The sequence below is a fragment of the Rhamphochromis longiceps genome, linkage group LG9 (assembly GCF_057381845.1).
Source record: "Rhamphochromis longiceps isolate RC_006_pf linkage group LG9, R_longiceps_female_GT1.1, whole genome shotgun sequence".
Taxonomy (NCBI): domain Eukaryota; kingdom Metazoa; phylum Chordata; class Actinopteri; order Cichliformes; family Cichlidae; genus Rhamphochromis; species Rhamphochromis longiceps.
In genome coordinates, this window is record NC_140565.1 from 11385491 (window position 1) to 11402133 (window position 16643).

At 40.3% G+C, this 16643-nt stretch overlaps 2 protein-coding genes across 4 annotated transcripts in view; one reads left to right on the forward strand and one right to left on the reverse strand.

Annotated features, from left to right (window-relative positions):
• Positions 1 to 695: 695 nt before the first annotated feature.
• On the forward strand, positions 696 to 12982 carry LOC146661769 (TIMELESS-interacting protein-like). 2 transcript variants are annotated; one of them, XM_085418276.1, is made up of 9 exons: positions 696 to 760; positions 2164 to 2267; positions 5166 to 5313; positions 5772 to 5862; positions 7047 to 7122; positions 7431 to 7553; positions 7640 to 7703; positions 8486 to 8698; positions 12527 to 12982. In XM_085418276.1, the coding sequence occupies exons 1-9, from the start codon at positions 712 to 714 to the stop codon at positions 12769 to 12771; spliced, it is 1113 nt and encodes a 370-aa protein (XP_085274402.1). In that variant the 5' UTR covers positions 696 to 711; the 3' UTR covers positions 12772 to 12982. The 2 variants fall into 2 exon arrangements, with proteins under 2 accessions (XP_085274402.1, XP_085274403.1); XM_085418277.1 differs by lacking the exons at positions 696 to 760; positions 2164 to 2267 and adding an exon at positions 3607 to 3999.
• A 271-nt stretch (positions 12983 to 13253) lies between these two features.
• Positions 13254 to 16643, reverse strand: part of LOC146661770 (DIS3-like exonuclease 1) — a 34780-nt gene continuing 31390 nt past the window's right edge. For both annotated transcript variants that reach the window (XM_085418247.1, XM_085418248.1), the window contains 2 exons: positions 16160 to 16331; positions 13254 to 14591 (listed from right to left, as the gene is read on the reverse strand). In XM_085418247.1, the coding sequence (XP_085274373.1) occupies positions 14274 to 14591; positions 16160 to 16331 (490 nt within the window). In that variant the 3' untranslated portion in view covers positions 13254 to 14273. The remainder of the gene's footprint in view (positions 14592 to 16159; positions 16332 to 16643) is intronic.

Below are 16643 nucleotides of genomic sequence, written 5' to 3' on the forward strand. Positions count from 1 at the left end.
CATGGAACTCAAAAGAAATAATGAACCCATCTCGTGTCCTGTGTCTTCTATAGCTGTCTGTACTTTTACTTCCAAAGTTCATCAGCAAACAGTTTGCAGGCCTCTAATTATCAGGCTGTACTCAAGCGCTTGAATTCAACCTAAAAGCTGTGCTGTCATACAGAACCAAGTACCCTCCGCGGAAACTATAGCTAATGTCACAACTGGATCTGATGAGACAACATCAGTTTGTTTGTTTTGCTTTCATAACAAATAGTTTGAGCCATATACAAATACAGAAGTGACAAAAGGAAACATATTTACAATCCAAAGTCAGACTAACAGTTTTCAGTAGCACAGTCTTTTATTTACAGTCTGCTTCTCCTGGTGGTAAACCTCTATCACATGTTTGGATTAAAAATTAGGCCTATATAGCTGCTGGTTCCAGTTTAAGCAATATGTTAAAAATACTAAATTCTTCATTGATTTGAGCTGTGGGGTTTGCTATACACTGGCAGAAAATTGTAGAGTAAATGGTGAAAACGAACAAACCAAATAACAAGATCCTTGAATTCCATCTTTTTTATTAACAGAAACTCCAACAAATTTATGCCCAATTGATGATGTTTGGGACATGAAAAGTCCAGTCCAGCAGGTGGCGGTAATGCGCCTTAAAGCTTTAACCGCCAAAAAATACAAGAGCAGAAGAAGAAGAAGCCGAGTTCCCGCTTTATGGCGTTTTTCTCTCCGATTATTGTCAAGACTGATTTAACACTTAAAGGTAAGTATCGAGCTAATATTAATCCGAGTCTAGTTAATCTTGAGTTTAGCTCCTGAATGAGGCTTTCTGTTGCTCTCCTCGGTGTCTCTTCTCAAGTTTTTGTGAACAAGTTGGAAAAAAAAATCTGACTAAATTGACTCAAGCTGCTTTAAACTAATTCACAGAAAGATATCAGCAAAAGGTTGTGAAACACAGAGAAGAAAATAATTTTATTAGAAGAAAGCTTTTAAATGAGCTCATTGTAATCAGAGTTTGTGTTGTTTTATTAGTCTGTTATTAAGGCTACTTAGCATCTCTGTGGCACCTGCACAGCTTATGAATGCAGCTTGCTAGCTAAGCTAGCTAGCGCCACCCTTCTTCCATATAAGGTCACTTCCGGCTCCAAAAGACCCAACATGTTGGCGGTAAAAGTGCTATAATGAAATACATTTATGAGAAATGTAAAAATAAATGTGTTCCAGGCTAAAACACAGCTGCCTTTATCAGCGCAAAGTTGTGATGAGGCTTACTCAGATGATGGCTCAGATTTCTACACCCACTCGGATATACAGATGAAATCAAGACAAGTACATCAATACAAAAATTCACACGACTGTTCAAAAAATAATAAATTGCATGAATATAGGAAATCTTCCTCTCAGTGACTGAGTTGTCTCATTGTGTCCTCATTTTTTATAAATCAAGGCCTGAGTAACCCAACCTTAAGTGTTCATTAAGGTTTTCGTCACATAGATAGAAAATAAACTCAGAGATTAAGCGGCTGTTATAAACAGAGTGATTAGTTGTTCTGGTTTACGTGCTGAAAATGGTTTTATTTGTGTATGTTCAATGTGTTAGACTTGTACATAGTTAAATATATGATCAAATAATGTTGAATCCTGGATATGGATTTGTAAGCAATGAAATTTGAAATAAGGGGGTAGGAACAAGAAAACTTCATCCTACTCCTTTTCGAGCACACACATTCTGTAGACATAGATATTTACATGAAAACTTGATGATTTTTAAGTTTTGTTATTTTTATTTTTTTTCTGTTGTTATTTCAATTATATTTGCATGTTTGAAATAAATTTTATCTATCTATCTATCTATCTATCTATCTATCTATCTATCTATCTATCTATCTATCTATCTATCTATCTATCTATCATTTCTCACGGCACACGTATATTGTCGGGTTTTTTCTTGGCCAGGGCATATTTTAAAGAGGAATTGCTCTCCTGGTACTGGTGTGCCATACTGCTGAATTTGGTATCGGTGCTCAAACCTTTTGTGTTTGTTTCAAACAAGTTGTCCACCCAAGGAAGCTAAAATGTGTTCTGTGTGTTCTCAGATGAACATATGAGACACTTTGACTCTTCAGTGCAGTGTGGAGCTTAACAAAGTTCTGTTTTGTGTCCCAGCTGATCAGGAGGAGGAGAAGAGTCTGACGGAGCAGCAGAGGAAATTTCAGCTACTTGGACTCAGCTCAGCCACTGCAGAGAAAACAATGAGCTCAACACAGAAGGTGACAGATACTAGTGTTAAGAAATACTCCATTAAAAGCTGAAGTACTGATACAGTATGTATATTTTATGCTAAACTAAATGAACCTTGTGCAATATTAATGTAATGTAGAAATAATGTATACAATGTATACAATGCCTACATCTTAGACGGTGACGTTGCCTCTAAACATCAAAATGAGCAGGAAGATGTTAAAGTGGGATTCAGCAGGATTCAACCCTAACATCAGCTGTAGTGGCTCAGTGTGGGGAAAAGGGTCACAGCTCACAATCATTTCTATTGAGAGCTCCAGTAGATTTTTTTAATGTACAGGCTGTGATCAGCTGACCTGCTGCTCTCTGTGAATTCATCCAGATGTCTGCAGATGTTTCATGAGTTGTCCTGGCTGATTTCCTTTCTCTACACTGACAGTACACTGTCTTTATATTATACACTAAACTGTTGGTATGTGGGTGGAGCTCAGTGAATGAATGTCAGCATCATGAGCTTAAGTTTAAGTTAATCTCTGCTACACTTGATGTAATCTAACTCTGACATGAGCACCACAGTCACTGTGCACCAGTCACACACTGTTCTTTACTTAAATCCATCACATTACAGTAAACTTGCCTGCTTATCCTGCACTAACCTGCAGAGGATTTTACTTGTATCCTCCTGTGGATACAAACCAGCAAGAACTCATCAGATCTCTGTCACTTACCATTAATGAAGTTTGGCTTTTATTAATAAACAGAGAGCATGGATCCGTGCACAGGAGGATACAAGCAGCTGCTTCTGTTTGCAGTCACCGTGCACCAGTGTTGTGTTTAATTGTGTCAGTGTTCATTTTTAAACACGTTTTTTAAATCAAATGTTTATGTATACATCAAGATTAATGTTCCAAACAAATGACACTGTACAGCAAATACATACATAGACATGTGCAGCAAAAGGAATCCGAGAAGATGTTTAACTTCTAAATGTTTAAATTGTTTGTTTTATATCCAAAGTCTGTCAGTTTGTCATTCCCTGTTATTGCTGCTGACTAATCACTCAAAGTGACACAACATGACCGTGGCTCTGATTTTTCTGGTAAACTTGTTTAGCAGCCCACTGGAGACGGATACCCTGTTCTTTGAACTTTAATACTGGACAGAAAATCGTCTCCTTCCAGAAACAAAGGGTAGCATTAGAACTTGTGTGAACAGCAAAACAATGTAGAAGATTTCCTTTTGTGTCTGTGTTGTGTCTAGGGCTGCCACGATTTGTCGACTAGTCACGATTACGTCGACTATCAAAATCGTCGACGACTGATTTAAAAGTCGACGCGTCGTTTGAAGCTTTGTAAGATCCCAAAAGACGCAGGAATAAGTAGCAGGATTTAAGAGTGTAATAACGGACTGAAACAGAAGATGGCAGCACTGCATGTACAAGGATGCCAGCTGCCGTTAAACCCCGAAGAAGAAGAAGAAGAAGAAGAAGAAGAAGCAGCTGTGTCCCAGAATTCATAGCGCGGCCCAGCTCAGTTTCCAACAATGGCGGCAGCTAGTTAGTTTTAATATTACTCTTATTATTCTTTCTGGGTCACAAAATAAACGTTTAACATATTTTCAGCCGAGAATGTAGCTGTGTAAACCTCAAATATCGGCTCAGTTTATCAGGACACCACATATTTTCAAAAGCGCTCCGACGTTTTCAGAGACGTCTGTTACCCACTAGCTCGATAGCTAGCCGGGGGCTAGGTCACTAGCACGGTGAGAACACCGGACTCCAGGCAAATTGTTTTCAAACCCACCGCCGTCTTTCGCTACTCAGGTTAAATATATATGAGTCACTTAGATAAATTAAAAATGTTGTTGTTTGGCTTTTTTTTTTTTTAGTATTTTATTTGTTCCTGAGTAAATCGGTTTGTCTGAGATTAAAGTTATAGTTTTTACACAGCTGAATAAACGTCAAGCAGACAGCTGATTATCAGAAGTGTGAGATGCTGGAGAATATACTCCGTTGTCCTGTTATATTTTAGATAGCAAGGAGTTTATTAAACTTCACCGAAACAATCTGCAAATTTCATTAAAATTGAATAAACTATCATCTTGTCTTTATTTTTAGTTAGCACCTTAAAAGCTTAAAGCTATAAGCTAATGATAGTTATATAAGAGCATATGCTGCATGGTGCAATAAGCTGTAGTTTTATGTCCAGTGGATGATGATCTGATTAGTCGACTAATCGCATAAATAATCGGTGACTAGTCGACTATCAAAATAATCGTTTGTGGCAGCCCTAGTTGTGTCACATCATTTTGGCTCAAGAGTTTACTTTATTGCTATGTTTGTTTTTTGCTATTTTATTACTACATTTGTATTGTGCAGCACTTCGGTCTGCCAGGTGTGTTTTTAAAGTGCTATATAAATGATGATGACGATGATGCTTACGGAACAGCTGAAAGACTTTAAAACAAACCTGTTACTTTAATGATATTTCTGTGGTACTACAGAGTCCAAAAGAAGTATCGCAGTAATAATTCATCCAAATTGTAACTTTTAAATGTCATTATCAGCCCAAAGGTTCACAACCAGTTCATCCCTGATAGAATGTAAATATATACAAATCTATAAATTGTATTATGTATATAACTGTGAAACAAACATAATGGACCATTAATGTATCATAATAGTACATTTCTGAATTTGGGGTATAATTCCAGGTGGGATGAGTGTCTGTACAGCTCCTCCTGTTGATGTAAAAAAAGAAAAAAGTAAATGCCAGTTTTTTTTAGGTTTTCATGTTGATGTTGTAACACAGTAAAGAATTACTCTTACAGAAATAAATGTCATTTTTTCAACTTGCAGTTAAATTCATGTAACTTAATGCTGATGCTGTTGACGACTGGGGCTCACACGTCTTTTACTTTGTCTCCAGGACCGACTCACCATGGTTGACCCACAGGAAAATAGCCCGCAGCACATTCCTGACTATGACGGCATAGAGGATGAAGCTTTCCCCCCACTCCCACCACCACACTCCCCAGGCCGGGGAGGCCAGGAGGAAGGAGACCCTTTTGCAGATGGTAGATGCTGCTGTGCTCTTACAGGATTACTATGAGGTCTTTAAGATGTGATGATTCAGAACTTTGTATTTTAAATTCATGGTTTAATGAAGAATCATAGAAAAATAAGATTCAGGAAAAAAGGCTAATGTGGGAGAAATACAACCTCTCATAGTCCTTCCACAAAGCTTTTTGGAACAGCTTGATAATAATGAATTTGTTAGTTCAGCCTAGAATTAACAAATGCATGAACTGGTTTTTCAGCATCTCTCTGAGACTGGATGTTTCTAACAATAACAACACACATGTTTTTGTTTGTGTGAGCAAATGAAACCTATCAGATACTGTTCAAACCAGCACATTTCTTCTGTAACCTCCAGTCTATAATTTGTCTGGATTTAAAGATAAGCTTGAAGTTTGCCACGCTGCCAACAGAATGAGTTAGAAACACATCCTGTTGTCATGTGTTTTCAATGCAGGAGATGAAGGTGAGGTATCACAGCTGGCTGATGTCCCTACTGCTAAAAGGAGAGGCGTGAAGAGACCCCAACCCAAGCTGGACTCCCACAGGTAGCAAAGACATTTATATCACGACAGAGGGTTGAAATGCATTAAAATGCGCATTTAAATAGGAATTTGATGTCATCTTGTGTGAGCTGGGACACAAGGAGGCCAAAATCATTGATTGACGTGTGCAGACTGTCAGTGTTGCAGCCAGGTTGAACACGAGTCTGTGACTGCACTGGTTTTTATCACCGTTTCACTAATAATCGTGCACAGAGGCTCAGAGACACACTGACACACAGAGTTGTTGCAAATGTTTGAAAACGTAAGTTTGTGGAAAGAACTTTGCACAAAAAAAGTGATGTGATATTATCTGAGTGGCGACACCTGTCGTTTCGCAGAGTACTGCAGCGTCTTCTTACGCTTTAGCGGCGGGTACAAATGACTGCATCTGTGTGATGATGGTGCAGCTTCACTCTGCCAGTCATTTAAAGAAGAAAGACTCTAATACCATTGTTGTTTTCATCATTTGGATGGGCAAAATTCCCAGACTGAAAATTGTCAGAGCGTTGGAGACATCCCTGGATGTGTGTGAGAAAGATGTTTCCAGTCTCTGTACACCTATAGTGTGAACCTGGTTAGTATTGCCAACCATAAGTCAGGCTCGTTCCCAGTAGTCTCCCAGTGGGTGTTCCAGTGGCACTCCTCTGTTACTGTTCTGTTCACAATGTTCCTGGACAGAACTAAGTTATACTAAATCAAAGGATGTTAAATAAGCTTTTAAGTAAGAACGTCGATTATACTTAGGATAAAACTTGCAAGCTGTATTAAAGAAAAACATAGATTTTCATTTGATAAAATATTCAAATTAATTGCAACTTTGCTATAAATATATATATATATATAGCAATTTTTTATTTTTAGATGGAGAAATTTGACTATTTCTCATTATACTGCCTTATGTACAAACAGGTAGGAAAAGAAAGGTTGTGGGCACCCTGAAAACCAAACACCCTACCCCCCCCCCCAACAAGCTACTGCCTTCTGAACATGGTACATCTGAAGGCACTGACATTTCCATTCAGAGGGTCTGTCTGTGTTGGCCCTGTGACAGGCTGGCGACCTGGCTGCTGGGATGGGCTTCAGCCATCCACGATCCTGAATTGGATAAGCCAAATACGCCTGGATGTGCTGCTAACCCTGCTTGTAATCCATTAATGGTTTAACTTAGTCTTAATATTTTTTCCCAGGCTGATATCAGATCGAGGGCTTCCAGCTCTGGGCACTCTCTTTGACAATATCCAGTTCAAAGGCAAAGGACACGAGGTAGGATATGATAACATCTGTCCCACCAATTACCAGATGTGAATGAACATTGGTTTTTGAGCTAAATCTGTTTGGCCTGTCAGCTTTTAATTAGATGTCCTAAATTTGGTTTGAGACTAAAAGGTCAAAAGTTGCCCTTTCTGTCGTGGTCAAAAATGAGTGAGGGGAACCAGAGGTTGGTTTACCAAATTAAGATGTCTTTTGTTCCAATGACTGGAAGTCATTTTTTAGTGGGAAGAAGAAGCGTCCTATCACACACAGCCCTCTTTCATATCACTACTCGCTGTTTTTGATGTTTGCCCCATTAGGCTGCAGACCTGCGGCTGCTGATGCAGAAGATGGAGAACTGGGCCCACAGGTTGTACCCCAAATTGCAATTTGAAGATTTTATTGACAAAGTGGAAAGGCTCGGCAGCAAAAAGGAAGTGCAGGTGAGAGGAAGCAGTAGAATATTTCCTGCAAGCGTGTGGGATTCCTAATGTTCAGAATTTGTAATTTTTTACTCATTCTTCTATAGACATGTCTTAAACGAATACGACTGGACATGCCCCTGACACATGAAGATTTTACAAGTACAGATGGTAAGAAGAAAAATCATTACTGATGGGGATACGGTGGACTAGGGCTGTGAGATATGACCAAAGTCTCATCTCCCGATATAAGAATTCTATCGTCCGATAACGATATAAATCACAGAAATGTAACATTTTCTGTCAATTCTGTGAATCTCGACTTGCGTGAAGTGTTTCCAGCTGCGCGTCATGTAGCTGGAGTCGAGTGTTTTAACCGATGCATGAAACGACACATTTTTAGACAGAAGTTGTAACGGCGCCGTTTTCTTTGTGAGTATTTATTACACGGCATGCTGCGGGGGAAAGCCTGTTCTAACGTTTGAGTCTAAGGTTTATTTTTTAGCACCTGGCGGCTCTGTTTTACTTCTCATCCGTAAACACTCTGCTCTTTCACGTGATTCCGTTTATTTTGAAAAGCCTCAACAGGATCTTGAGCTTTATTCTGAAAGGTTTATGTGGAACATAAACAAGCGGACACGCGATGGTTTTACCGTCGTTGTTGCTAACGACAACGCATAAAAACAGGCGCTTGTCCGTCCGTAGTGTGGTTATATATAAGAGAAAGAGAGAACTTTACTACAGTGACATCAGAACCATGAAGAAATATTGCCGTAAACAGTTTATTTTGCGACACCACGAAACAAACGATAGCGTAAAATGAAATAGACGTTTTTGTATATATCGTTGTATCGAACAGCCCTACGGTGGATTCACACCTGCAGGTGCACATAGGAAATACTTGCCATATTCCACAGGACTTAATTATCAGCACTGCTTGAAATTGTGTTCAGGTGCTGGTGACGAAGAGGTACAACGTGAACTGGAAACATTTGGGGATCCTGATCTGTTCAGCAGAGAGAGTTTTATTAATGCTCCCCAAGGGCAGATTGCCGAAGCCCTCGCTCCCCCACCTACTCCCTCTCTGACCGAAGAGCAGCAGAAACGTATTGAGCTGAACAGACAGCGGGCCCTGGAAAAGAGGCGCGCACGCCAGCAGCAAATTGGTAAGAATGGCAAAAATGTATCATACAGCTGGGACACAATATAACAGAAATAATTAATGATTCTGCTACAAAACATCCAGCGAAGGTTCATAAGGATCATCTAGCTTCATTGGTGTATTAACTTTATATGAAAATACAAAAAGCAAAACATTGAATGTACAGTATATTGCCAAAAGTGTTTGCTCATCTGCCCCCACACTCATATGAACTCGAGTGACATCCCATTCACGACGTCCGCCTGTGCAGCTATATCAGCTTCAACTCTTCTGGGAGTGTTTATGGGAGTTTATGACCATTTGTAAGGTCAGACACTGATGTTGAAGGCCTGGCTCCAAGTCTCTGCTCTCATTCATCCCAGTGGTGTTCTGGTCAGGACTCCCATGCCAGAGTTCATGTCTTTGTGGACCTTGCTTTGTGCACTGGTGCCCAGTCATGCTGGAACAGGAAGAAGCCATCCCCAAACTGTTCCCTTAAAGTCGGGAGCCAAAATGTCTTTGCATGCTGAAGCATTAAGAGTTCCTTTCACTGGAACGAAGAGACTGAGCCCAACTTCTGAAAAACAACCCCGCACCGAAATCCCCCTGCCACCAAACCTGGAGCTCTGTTGTCCTGGCAACTGCTAAGTTGACTTGTCTATCGGCTTTCCAGATTGAGAACTGTGATCTGTCGCTCCATAGACTGCATCTCTCCTGTTCTAGAGTCCAGTGGCGGCGTGCTTTACACCGCTGTGTCCCATTGCTTTGCGTTGCACTCTGTGATGTAAGGCTTGGACTACAGCTGCTCGGCCATGGAAATGGATTCCACGAAGCTCTCTGTGCACTGTTCTTTAGCTAATCTGGAGACCACGTGAAGTTTGGAGCGATGGACTCCACAGAAAATTAGCAACCTCTGTGCGCCTCAGTATCCACTGACCCCCACTCTGGGATTTTACGTGATCCACCACTTGATGGCTGAGTTGCTGTCGTTCCCAAACACTTCCACTTAGTAGCAGCAGTCTGCATGCCTAGGTGCTTGATTCTATACAGCTGTGGAAGTTACTGGATCACCTGAATTCAATGATTTGGATGATGGGTGGTGAGTGAATACTCCTTACAATATAGTGAAGTGGATCTAGTGTATATATCCACCAGAAACCCTGAAGGTCGAGTGACGAGTTCCCGTATTGCACAGTTCGTCCAAACCACCAGAGATTCCTCACATTAGTGTGGAGTTTGGTAATAAGAGGCAAAGCATGTAGAAAACATTGATTTCTTTACTGCCTGTCTGATGTCAGCTTCAATTAGGCGTAGTATTTTTGTTTTTGCCTTACACTTGTGATCCAAACTGTTTTTACTTCCTCTTTAGTTAAAGCGGAGCCAGCTGTCTGCGATCTATTGTCTACAAATCTTTAACAGTGACATTAAATCGTTCTTCAGGGTCCTCATTTACCGCAGAAATGATGTAATGTGATTTAAATGAGACCCATAGAAAAGAAAATGACCTGTTGATCGGTCTCTATTATGAGCCTTCACCCATAAAAATGTGTTTACAGTTTATAACACTAGATGGTGATATGAGACCGTTTCCATTGTATTACCCGAGCATGATTTACTCATCGACTTTAAACTTTCACATTTTAGTCATTAGTCCTCCTTAAGAGGAGCCAATCCACCCCCCCCCCCCCCCCCCCCCCTTTTTTTTTTTCTGTCCAGTATAGAAACTAAACAGCTGACATCATTCGGGTAGTGTAGCTTCCAGAGATCTGAAGTTAACGTGAACTCTGGAGGGCAGTCAAAAGCTTAATTTTTTATAATGCAACATACTATTATTTACATACATATTATTTTAATAAGCAGTTTCAGGGTTCGTGCTGTTTTAATGAGTGTTCGATGGAAAACGACACTGAAGGAATTTGTACTCTTGAGTCACATGACAGTAAATAATTTCGAGTATGTGTACATAACACAGGCTAATGTTTAAAACTATGATTATTATTTTGCTAGCTATCAAACTATCTGGAGAAATGATTGAAATGCACTGAGTGTGATAGAGTACGGCAGTGCTAGCACAGCAGTTAGTTATGGCATGGTGATTTATGCAGTGTGCTTTAAACTTGGCTAACATTACTTAGCAGTAGCAGTAATATTAGTGACTTCACTCAAGTGAAAGCTTTAATCGTTAGTCCGACACTTAACTAGCCAACTTAAGCCTTAAAGAAAAACTGGTAAAAAGAGGGACTGATGCATGTGGGCACAAAGAAGCCATTTCTTGTGCTGCTGAAGTTCCCTGGCTTTCATTCAAAATGTGTTTATCGTGAGCACCGACACATTAAACCATTTAAAAATTATAAATGGCTTTAAGCTCACATTGATGCCTGTGGGGCTCTATCAGCCACGGAGACGACAGACACATTTTAGTGTTTTAATGAATGAATGTTTCATACTTTAAGGCTGCCTGTTTATTTAAGGGAGATGAACAATACATTATTATTTGACATAATTCTATGACAGGTGATGGACTGAATAAATAGATTTTAGGTCGATGTTTGTGCGTTTTTAAAGTCTTATATGTTGAATTGAACTGAGTGTGTCATCTGTTCAAAGCCTCCCGTCAGTGCTGTTCTCCATGCCTGTCTTACTGTACATGGTGTTATTAGCACAAACACTTTAAAGCTGATCATTTAGGACTGTAACAATAATCCAGAGAGCAATGTAGTCAAACATCTCACAGTTAGTTTTATTGGGAATGAACTTTGACCTGTTAGGCCCCCAGGGCTTTTCTGAGCTTCCTGCTCGAAAATGAAGAGGCCAAAATAAATGGAGTATTTCTCTGCAATTACAAACTCTGTGTAAACAGTCTTGGTATCAAAATAAAGCTAACGCTTGTGAGCTGTCATCAGAGGGGTAAATATTACTGCAGATGTTACTATGTCAAAGTTACTGGGACTCAAACATAGAAAAAAATGATTATTTCCCTCACCTAATTTTTAAAAGTATTTTATAGCTTATATGCTATAAAATATACTTTGGGTCACATTTAACTCCAGAAAATCATAAATCAAAATATGGATGTTACCTGTCCACAGATTCATGGTGATGTAACTGCTCTTTTAACTGTTTGGTGTTTGTAGAAATGGTTTACAGCTGAGATTCAGAGGCTTCTGTGGACACTCATGTCTGCACTTATATTTCTGACCTCGTGTTATAACCGATTAAATGTGATCTCCTCTCTTTTCCCCCATTTTTGGTGGTGTGGGTGCTTAACTAGTTAAAGTACCAAACATCTGTCTCCTGTTGTTGTGTCACGTAGGAAAGAAGCATCAATATCTGATGAGCAGACTTGTTCATTTGTGCAGATTTCTTCTTTTGTGTGGTTGTTTTTTCCAAGTGGAGATGAGCATCTCTAACAAGTTGATTTGTTCACATTTGCACATCTGCATTTTTGAGAGAAATGAGTTTTTTGAGTTTGTGCACTATATGCATATAAGACAACCATTTCCTTTTTCAGTATTTTTGTGTGGTGCATTTTTCTCTGTTTTAACAAAAGAGGAACAAAGAACATTTAAGTCAACCTAAGACGATTTGTTTTAATTTTTACATGGTCTTACTGAGGTGATGCAAAGTGGAACATGCAAACTGTTTTTTTGGTAATGTGCTGGAAAAGCTTGATAATGGACCTTGAAAGTGCTTAAAGTGCTTAAATTTGACCCTGAACAATGAGTTTGAACCCTGCAGTTTACAGTTTCATTTTTCATTATCTCAGCTTTGCCTGTCTTTTATAAATCGTAGTAGACTGAGTGTGTCTGTGTTGACTGAAACCATCACTGTTTCTAATTCTCAACCCTTTCAGGCCCTTCAGCCTCTCAGACTGCTGACATGTTAGGAGACAAACCTCCAGCTGCATCCTCACCAAATGTCATCAAAGGTTCTACTGATGGAGATGAAACTGTAGAAGATCCTGACCTCGAGCCTTCCAACAACACCTCCACGCAACAAACCAGCCCGCTTCCCCCCAAAGACTCTGAGCCCGCTGAGGCTGAGACCGGCCTCAGCCCTGAGCAACAGCTCAGCAACGACTGTGTAGAGGGGGATTAAAGTTCACGTGCAGCAGTTTCTGCTGAAAAGCTTTGGCAGTGAGCAGATTTAAAGGTTTCCCAATGTTCGTGCCTGCTCATTCGAGTAATGTTGTGCATTTCTGGTGGTTTATATCTTGAGCACATGTTCCTACTGTGACGTCAGCTTTGGGTTAGCAAAGACATTTATAATCAATGGAAATAAATGTTTTTCTTATTTTTAAAAGTCCAAATCCTAAACGTATTTACCATGTGTTGGTATCTGTTACAGAAAAATATTTGAACTGATCCACAGTTCCTGCTCTGATGCATCTTCTTTCTCCAGTTTCACTATTGGCAGAATTTTGGTTGCAAACATGTTTCTATAAAAGGCCTCTGTGTGTGTGTAGTATGTGAGCTGTCAACTGACCATCACCCTCTTCCAAGCATTAAGTGCTCGTTCAATTATGAACAGTTCTTTCTTAAGCTACTGCAGGGACATGAAACGCAACACGATGAAGTGGCTCCATCTGCGCTAATGAAAACACCATTTTTAATTACAGGCCACTGCACACATATTGAAATAGTTATGTACAGTTCATATTTCTGTTGGTAGTTCTAGAAAACAATCTTAAAATCCACAAACCAAAAAACGCTTCTGATTATTTACCAGTTCAAACAATAAAAATGTCCTTGGTGTTGGTGTCTTCTATACAGGCTCTTGATATACAAACTATAAGATAAATACATCCTAGTTTTATACATCACTTCCAACACAACCAACCTCAGGTGTGTTCATTACTCTACGGGTTTATTTTAAAGTCTGCTAATGAGTGACATGAAGTTTTATCAGTCCGGTGACCTGTCCAGGGCGTATCCTGCCTCTCACCCTATGACAGCTGGGACAGATTCCAGGACGTGCAGAAGAAAATGGACGAGTGGACGTTTTATCATCTCCAGAACAATACTCGTGCTGGGTTTTGTATGAAGTGGTCACAGGTAGTACAATATGTGTGAACTCACCAAAAATGGTTCTATAACACAAGACATTTAATTTACACAAGACATTGATCCCACCAGTGAGATATTGAGATCACTGGTGCTGAGAGAAAAGCCTTTTGTTACCAGACTTCTTTAACCTGCTGCAGTTGACTAGTTTCCTGCAGGATTGAACCACATTTGCAGTGAGTACTAGGTCTTGTCAAAGTAACTGCTGACACTTCACTGGCATTAACACGTTCCCTATCCTCCTTACAACTAAGTTTAACTTGATGTGATTTTAAAAACTAACTTTTACAAAACGTATCCACTGATTCGGTTTGACTCTGGTTTCTAAAAAGATGGCGGGACATGTTTTTACTTAATATTGTGTTTGCTTTCCTGTGACTTCACACACTCGTGTGGTTTGTCCACACACAATCTGGAGCTACAAGAATGACCTGGATGACTCAGCACGAGTGATCTTCAATGATCACCGTTCTGTTAGCGCACAGCGTGCAGTTCTCACAAGTGTCTGCTTGGAGGTAAAGCTGGGCTACAGCGTTTCTATGCTGTTGTTGCCGGGAGGCGTGAAGCCCTTTCCAGATCCATCAGAGCCAACTCTCTGATTTCTTCCAGAATAGAGTACAGACTGGGAGTTTTGCTCTGACGAAACTCTCTTTCCTCTTTGGAGAGTTTGGGGCGCCGGGCTGTCTTCTCCTGAGCCAGCGCCTCTTCATTCTGACGCACCACCTCTTTGACCAGCTGACTGCGGCCCTGAGGGCTGGGCTGCTGGGACTTGGCACTGTGGTGAGGCTTGTTGCTGATGACCTCGAGGTTTAGACGGTCAGCGTGGCAAGTTGAAGAGTGGACAGAAATACGAACCTGAAGAGAGCAGAGAACGTAAGTCACAGTATTCCTCAGTTCGATCACTACACAGTAATGGCACCTACTGAAAATAGTCTAATGGAATGCTATGCAAAGACAGGCCCACTTAAGGTTTGTGACGTAATATATAACAGCAGTCCTCTCAGCACTGTGCGCAGCGTCACAGCTAAGTAGACAGTGGTGTAGAGTGGAGAAGTTTCCGACTGTGCCACAATTTTGTTCATAAATAGGATAAATTGGATACGTATGTTACACACACGTATCCAATGTAACAAACGTTCATCCATCCGTACACGAACTTTCTTTACTGTGCTTTCTAACATTCACACGACGTGGAGACTGGAGCAGAGGGGGAGAAAAACATTCATTAACACTGTGACCTCGGTCAAGTGTCACAGTGAGGTTGTTGTTTTGTTGATTTGTTTGTTGAATATCATCATCATCTCTTTGTTTGATATGATCATAGCTTGACAGCAGTCAATGCTGTGGTGGACAACTTGTGTTTGGGCTAATGTTTCTTTCTATCTTGTTTTGGCCACATGTGTCATCCATCATCATCCATCAGTAAGCTATGTTGTTAGCATTGCCTTTGCCCTTTGACATTTATGACCCCAGGATAAGTCCATGAAAGAAAGAAAAGATGTTGATAACAGTGGAAGCAGCAGTACTCTGTCACTTTTTCATGTCTTAAAGCCAAAGATGTGAGAATAACACACCGTTACTTCAGTTTCTTTTTGTTAGCTAACCTTAGGGTAATGTTTCCTGCTCTTTTTGCTTAAATCACATGCACTTATTCCTCACAATCATCGTGTGTAACATGCCTGAACTTAATATAACTTGACGCCAGTGATGGGCAGCAACGCATAATTAGATTACTTTTTTCAAGTAACGAGTAAAGTAAGGGATTACTGTTGCAAAAAAGGTAATTAGATTACTGTTACTGTCCCGTAAACACGCTGCTCTACTGTGTTACTAAACCGTGAGTTTGTTTGCAAGAGTGTCTCATGACAATGACATAAGTGCATGCGACGTTTGTGGTAACAAACGTGTGCAGAGCAACAATGGATCATTTATCGAGTGCGAGAGAGAGAGTGCGACCGTGCAGCGTTTAAAGGCGTTTATGTGAAAACAATTACCGCCCACTGTCATTTTTTATCTCCCTTTACAAAAAGGTTTGTGTAGAAACGCCACAAACTGGAAGCATTACATTTCTTGTCTTGGAGGAGAGCCTCCCCCCCCCCACACTTATGTTTTTGTTTTCATATAATATTTAAAAACAATAAACTGAATAACTTTAAATGATTTATTTTCAGGAATCATTTTCGTCTCATTCATCTTACTGACGTTTTGTTACCTTGAGATTAGCTAACAAAGCAGCAACCACACAACACTTTATCACAACAAGATCATAAAACGTCTCTTAATGTTGGACCACAAAAGATCCAGTAGTCGTATGAACCTGTGATTCATATACACTCATGCATATATATTTGGAATCGTCGCCTTTAGGCGCTGCATTGCTGGAAACCTTCTAAAATGATTGATTAGCGTTTTCTGTGACTTACGGTGATGTGGTCAAACAGTTTGAAGGTGGAGGTGCCACAGCTGGAGGTGGTGGTAATGCGGTCCGGGTATTTTCGCACAGTGCCACCCTGCCAATCACAGCTGCCGTCCTGTCCCGCTACCACCACCAGGCCCTCTTTGTTCTTCAGATACACAGGCCCCCTCACACCATACCTGTGAACAACATGGCTGTGGTCAGAGGCAGCCTTACTTACTCAGTGATATTACTCAACCTGCTTTGCGCCCTGTGATTTTAATCATTACATGGATTCTACAGCCTTCTCAAAATGACCACAGGTTACATTTTAATAAACTGTTAATATTGCATATCCCTGTAACACCACAAGCATGGAGAACACTGATGTTATTAAATTACACTTTCCTTGCAATAAACAAGCAGCAACCTCCAGAGGTTAGCTAAGCTAACGTAGAAGTGCCACAAACACAAGGCTGGCTCCAAAGCACCGTCCCTCCCCACAGACTCAA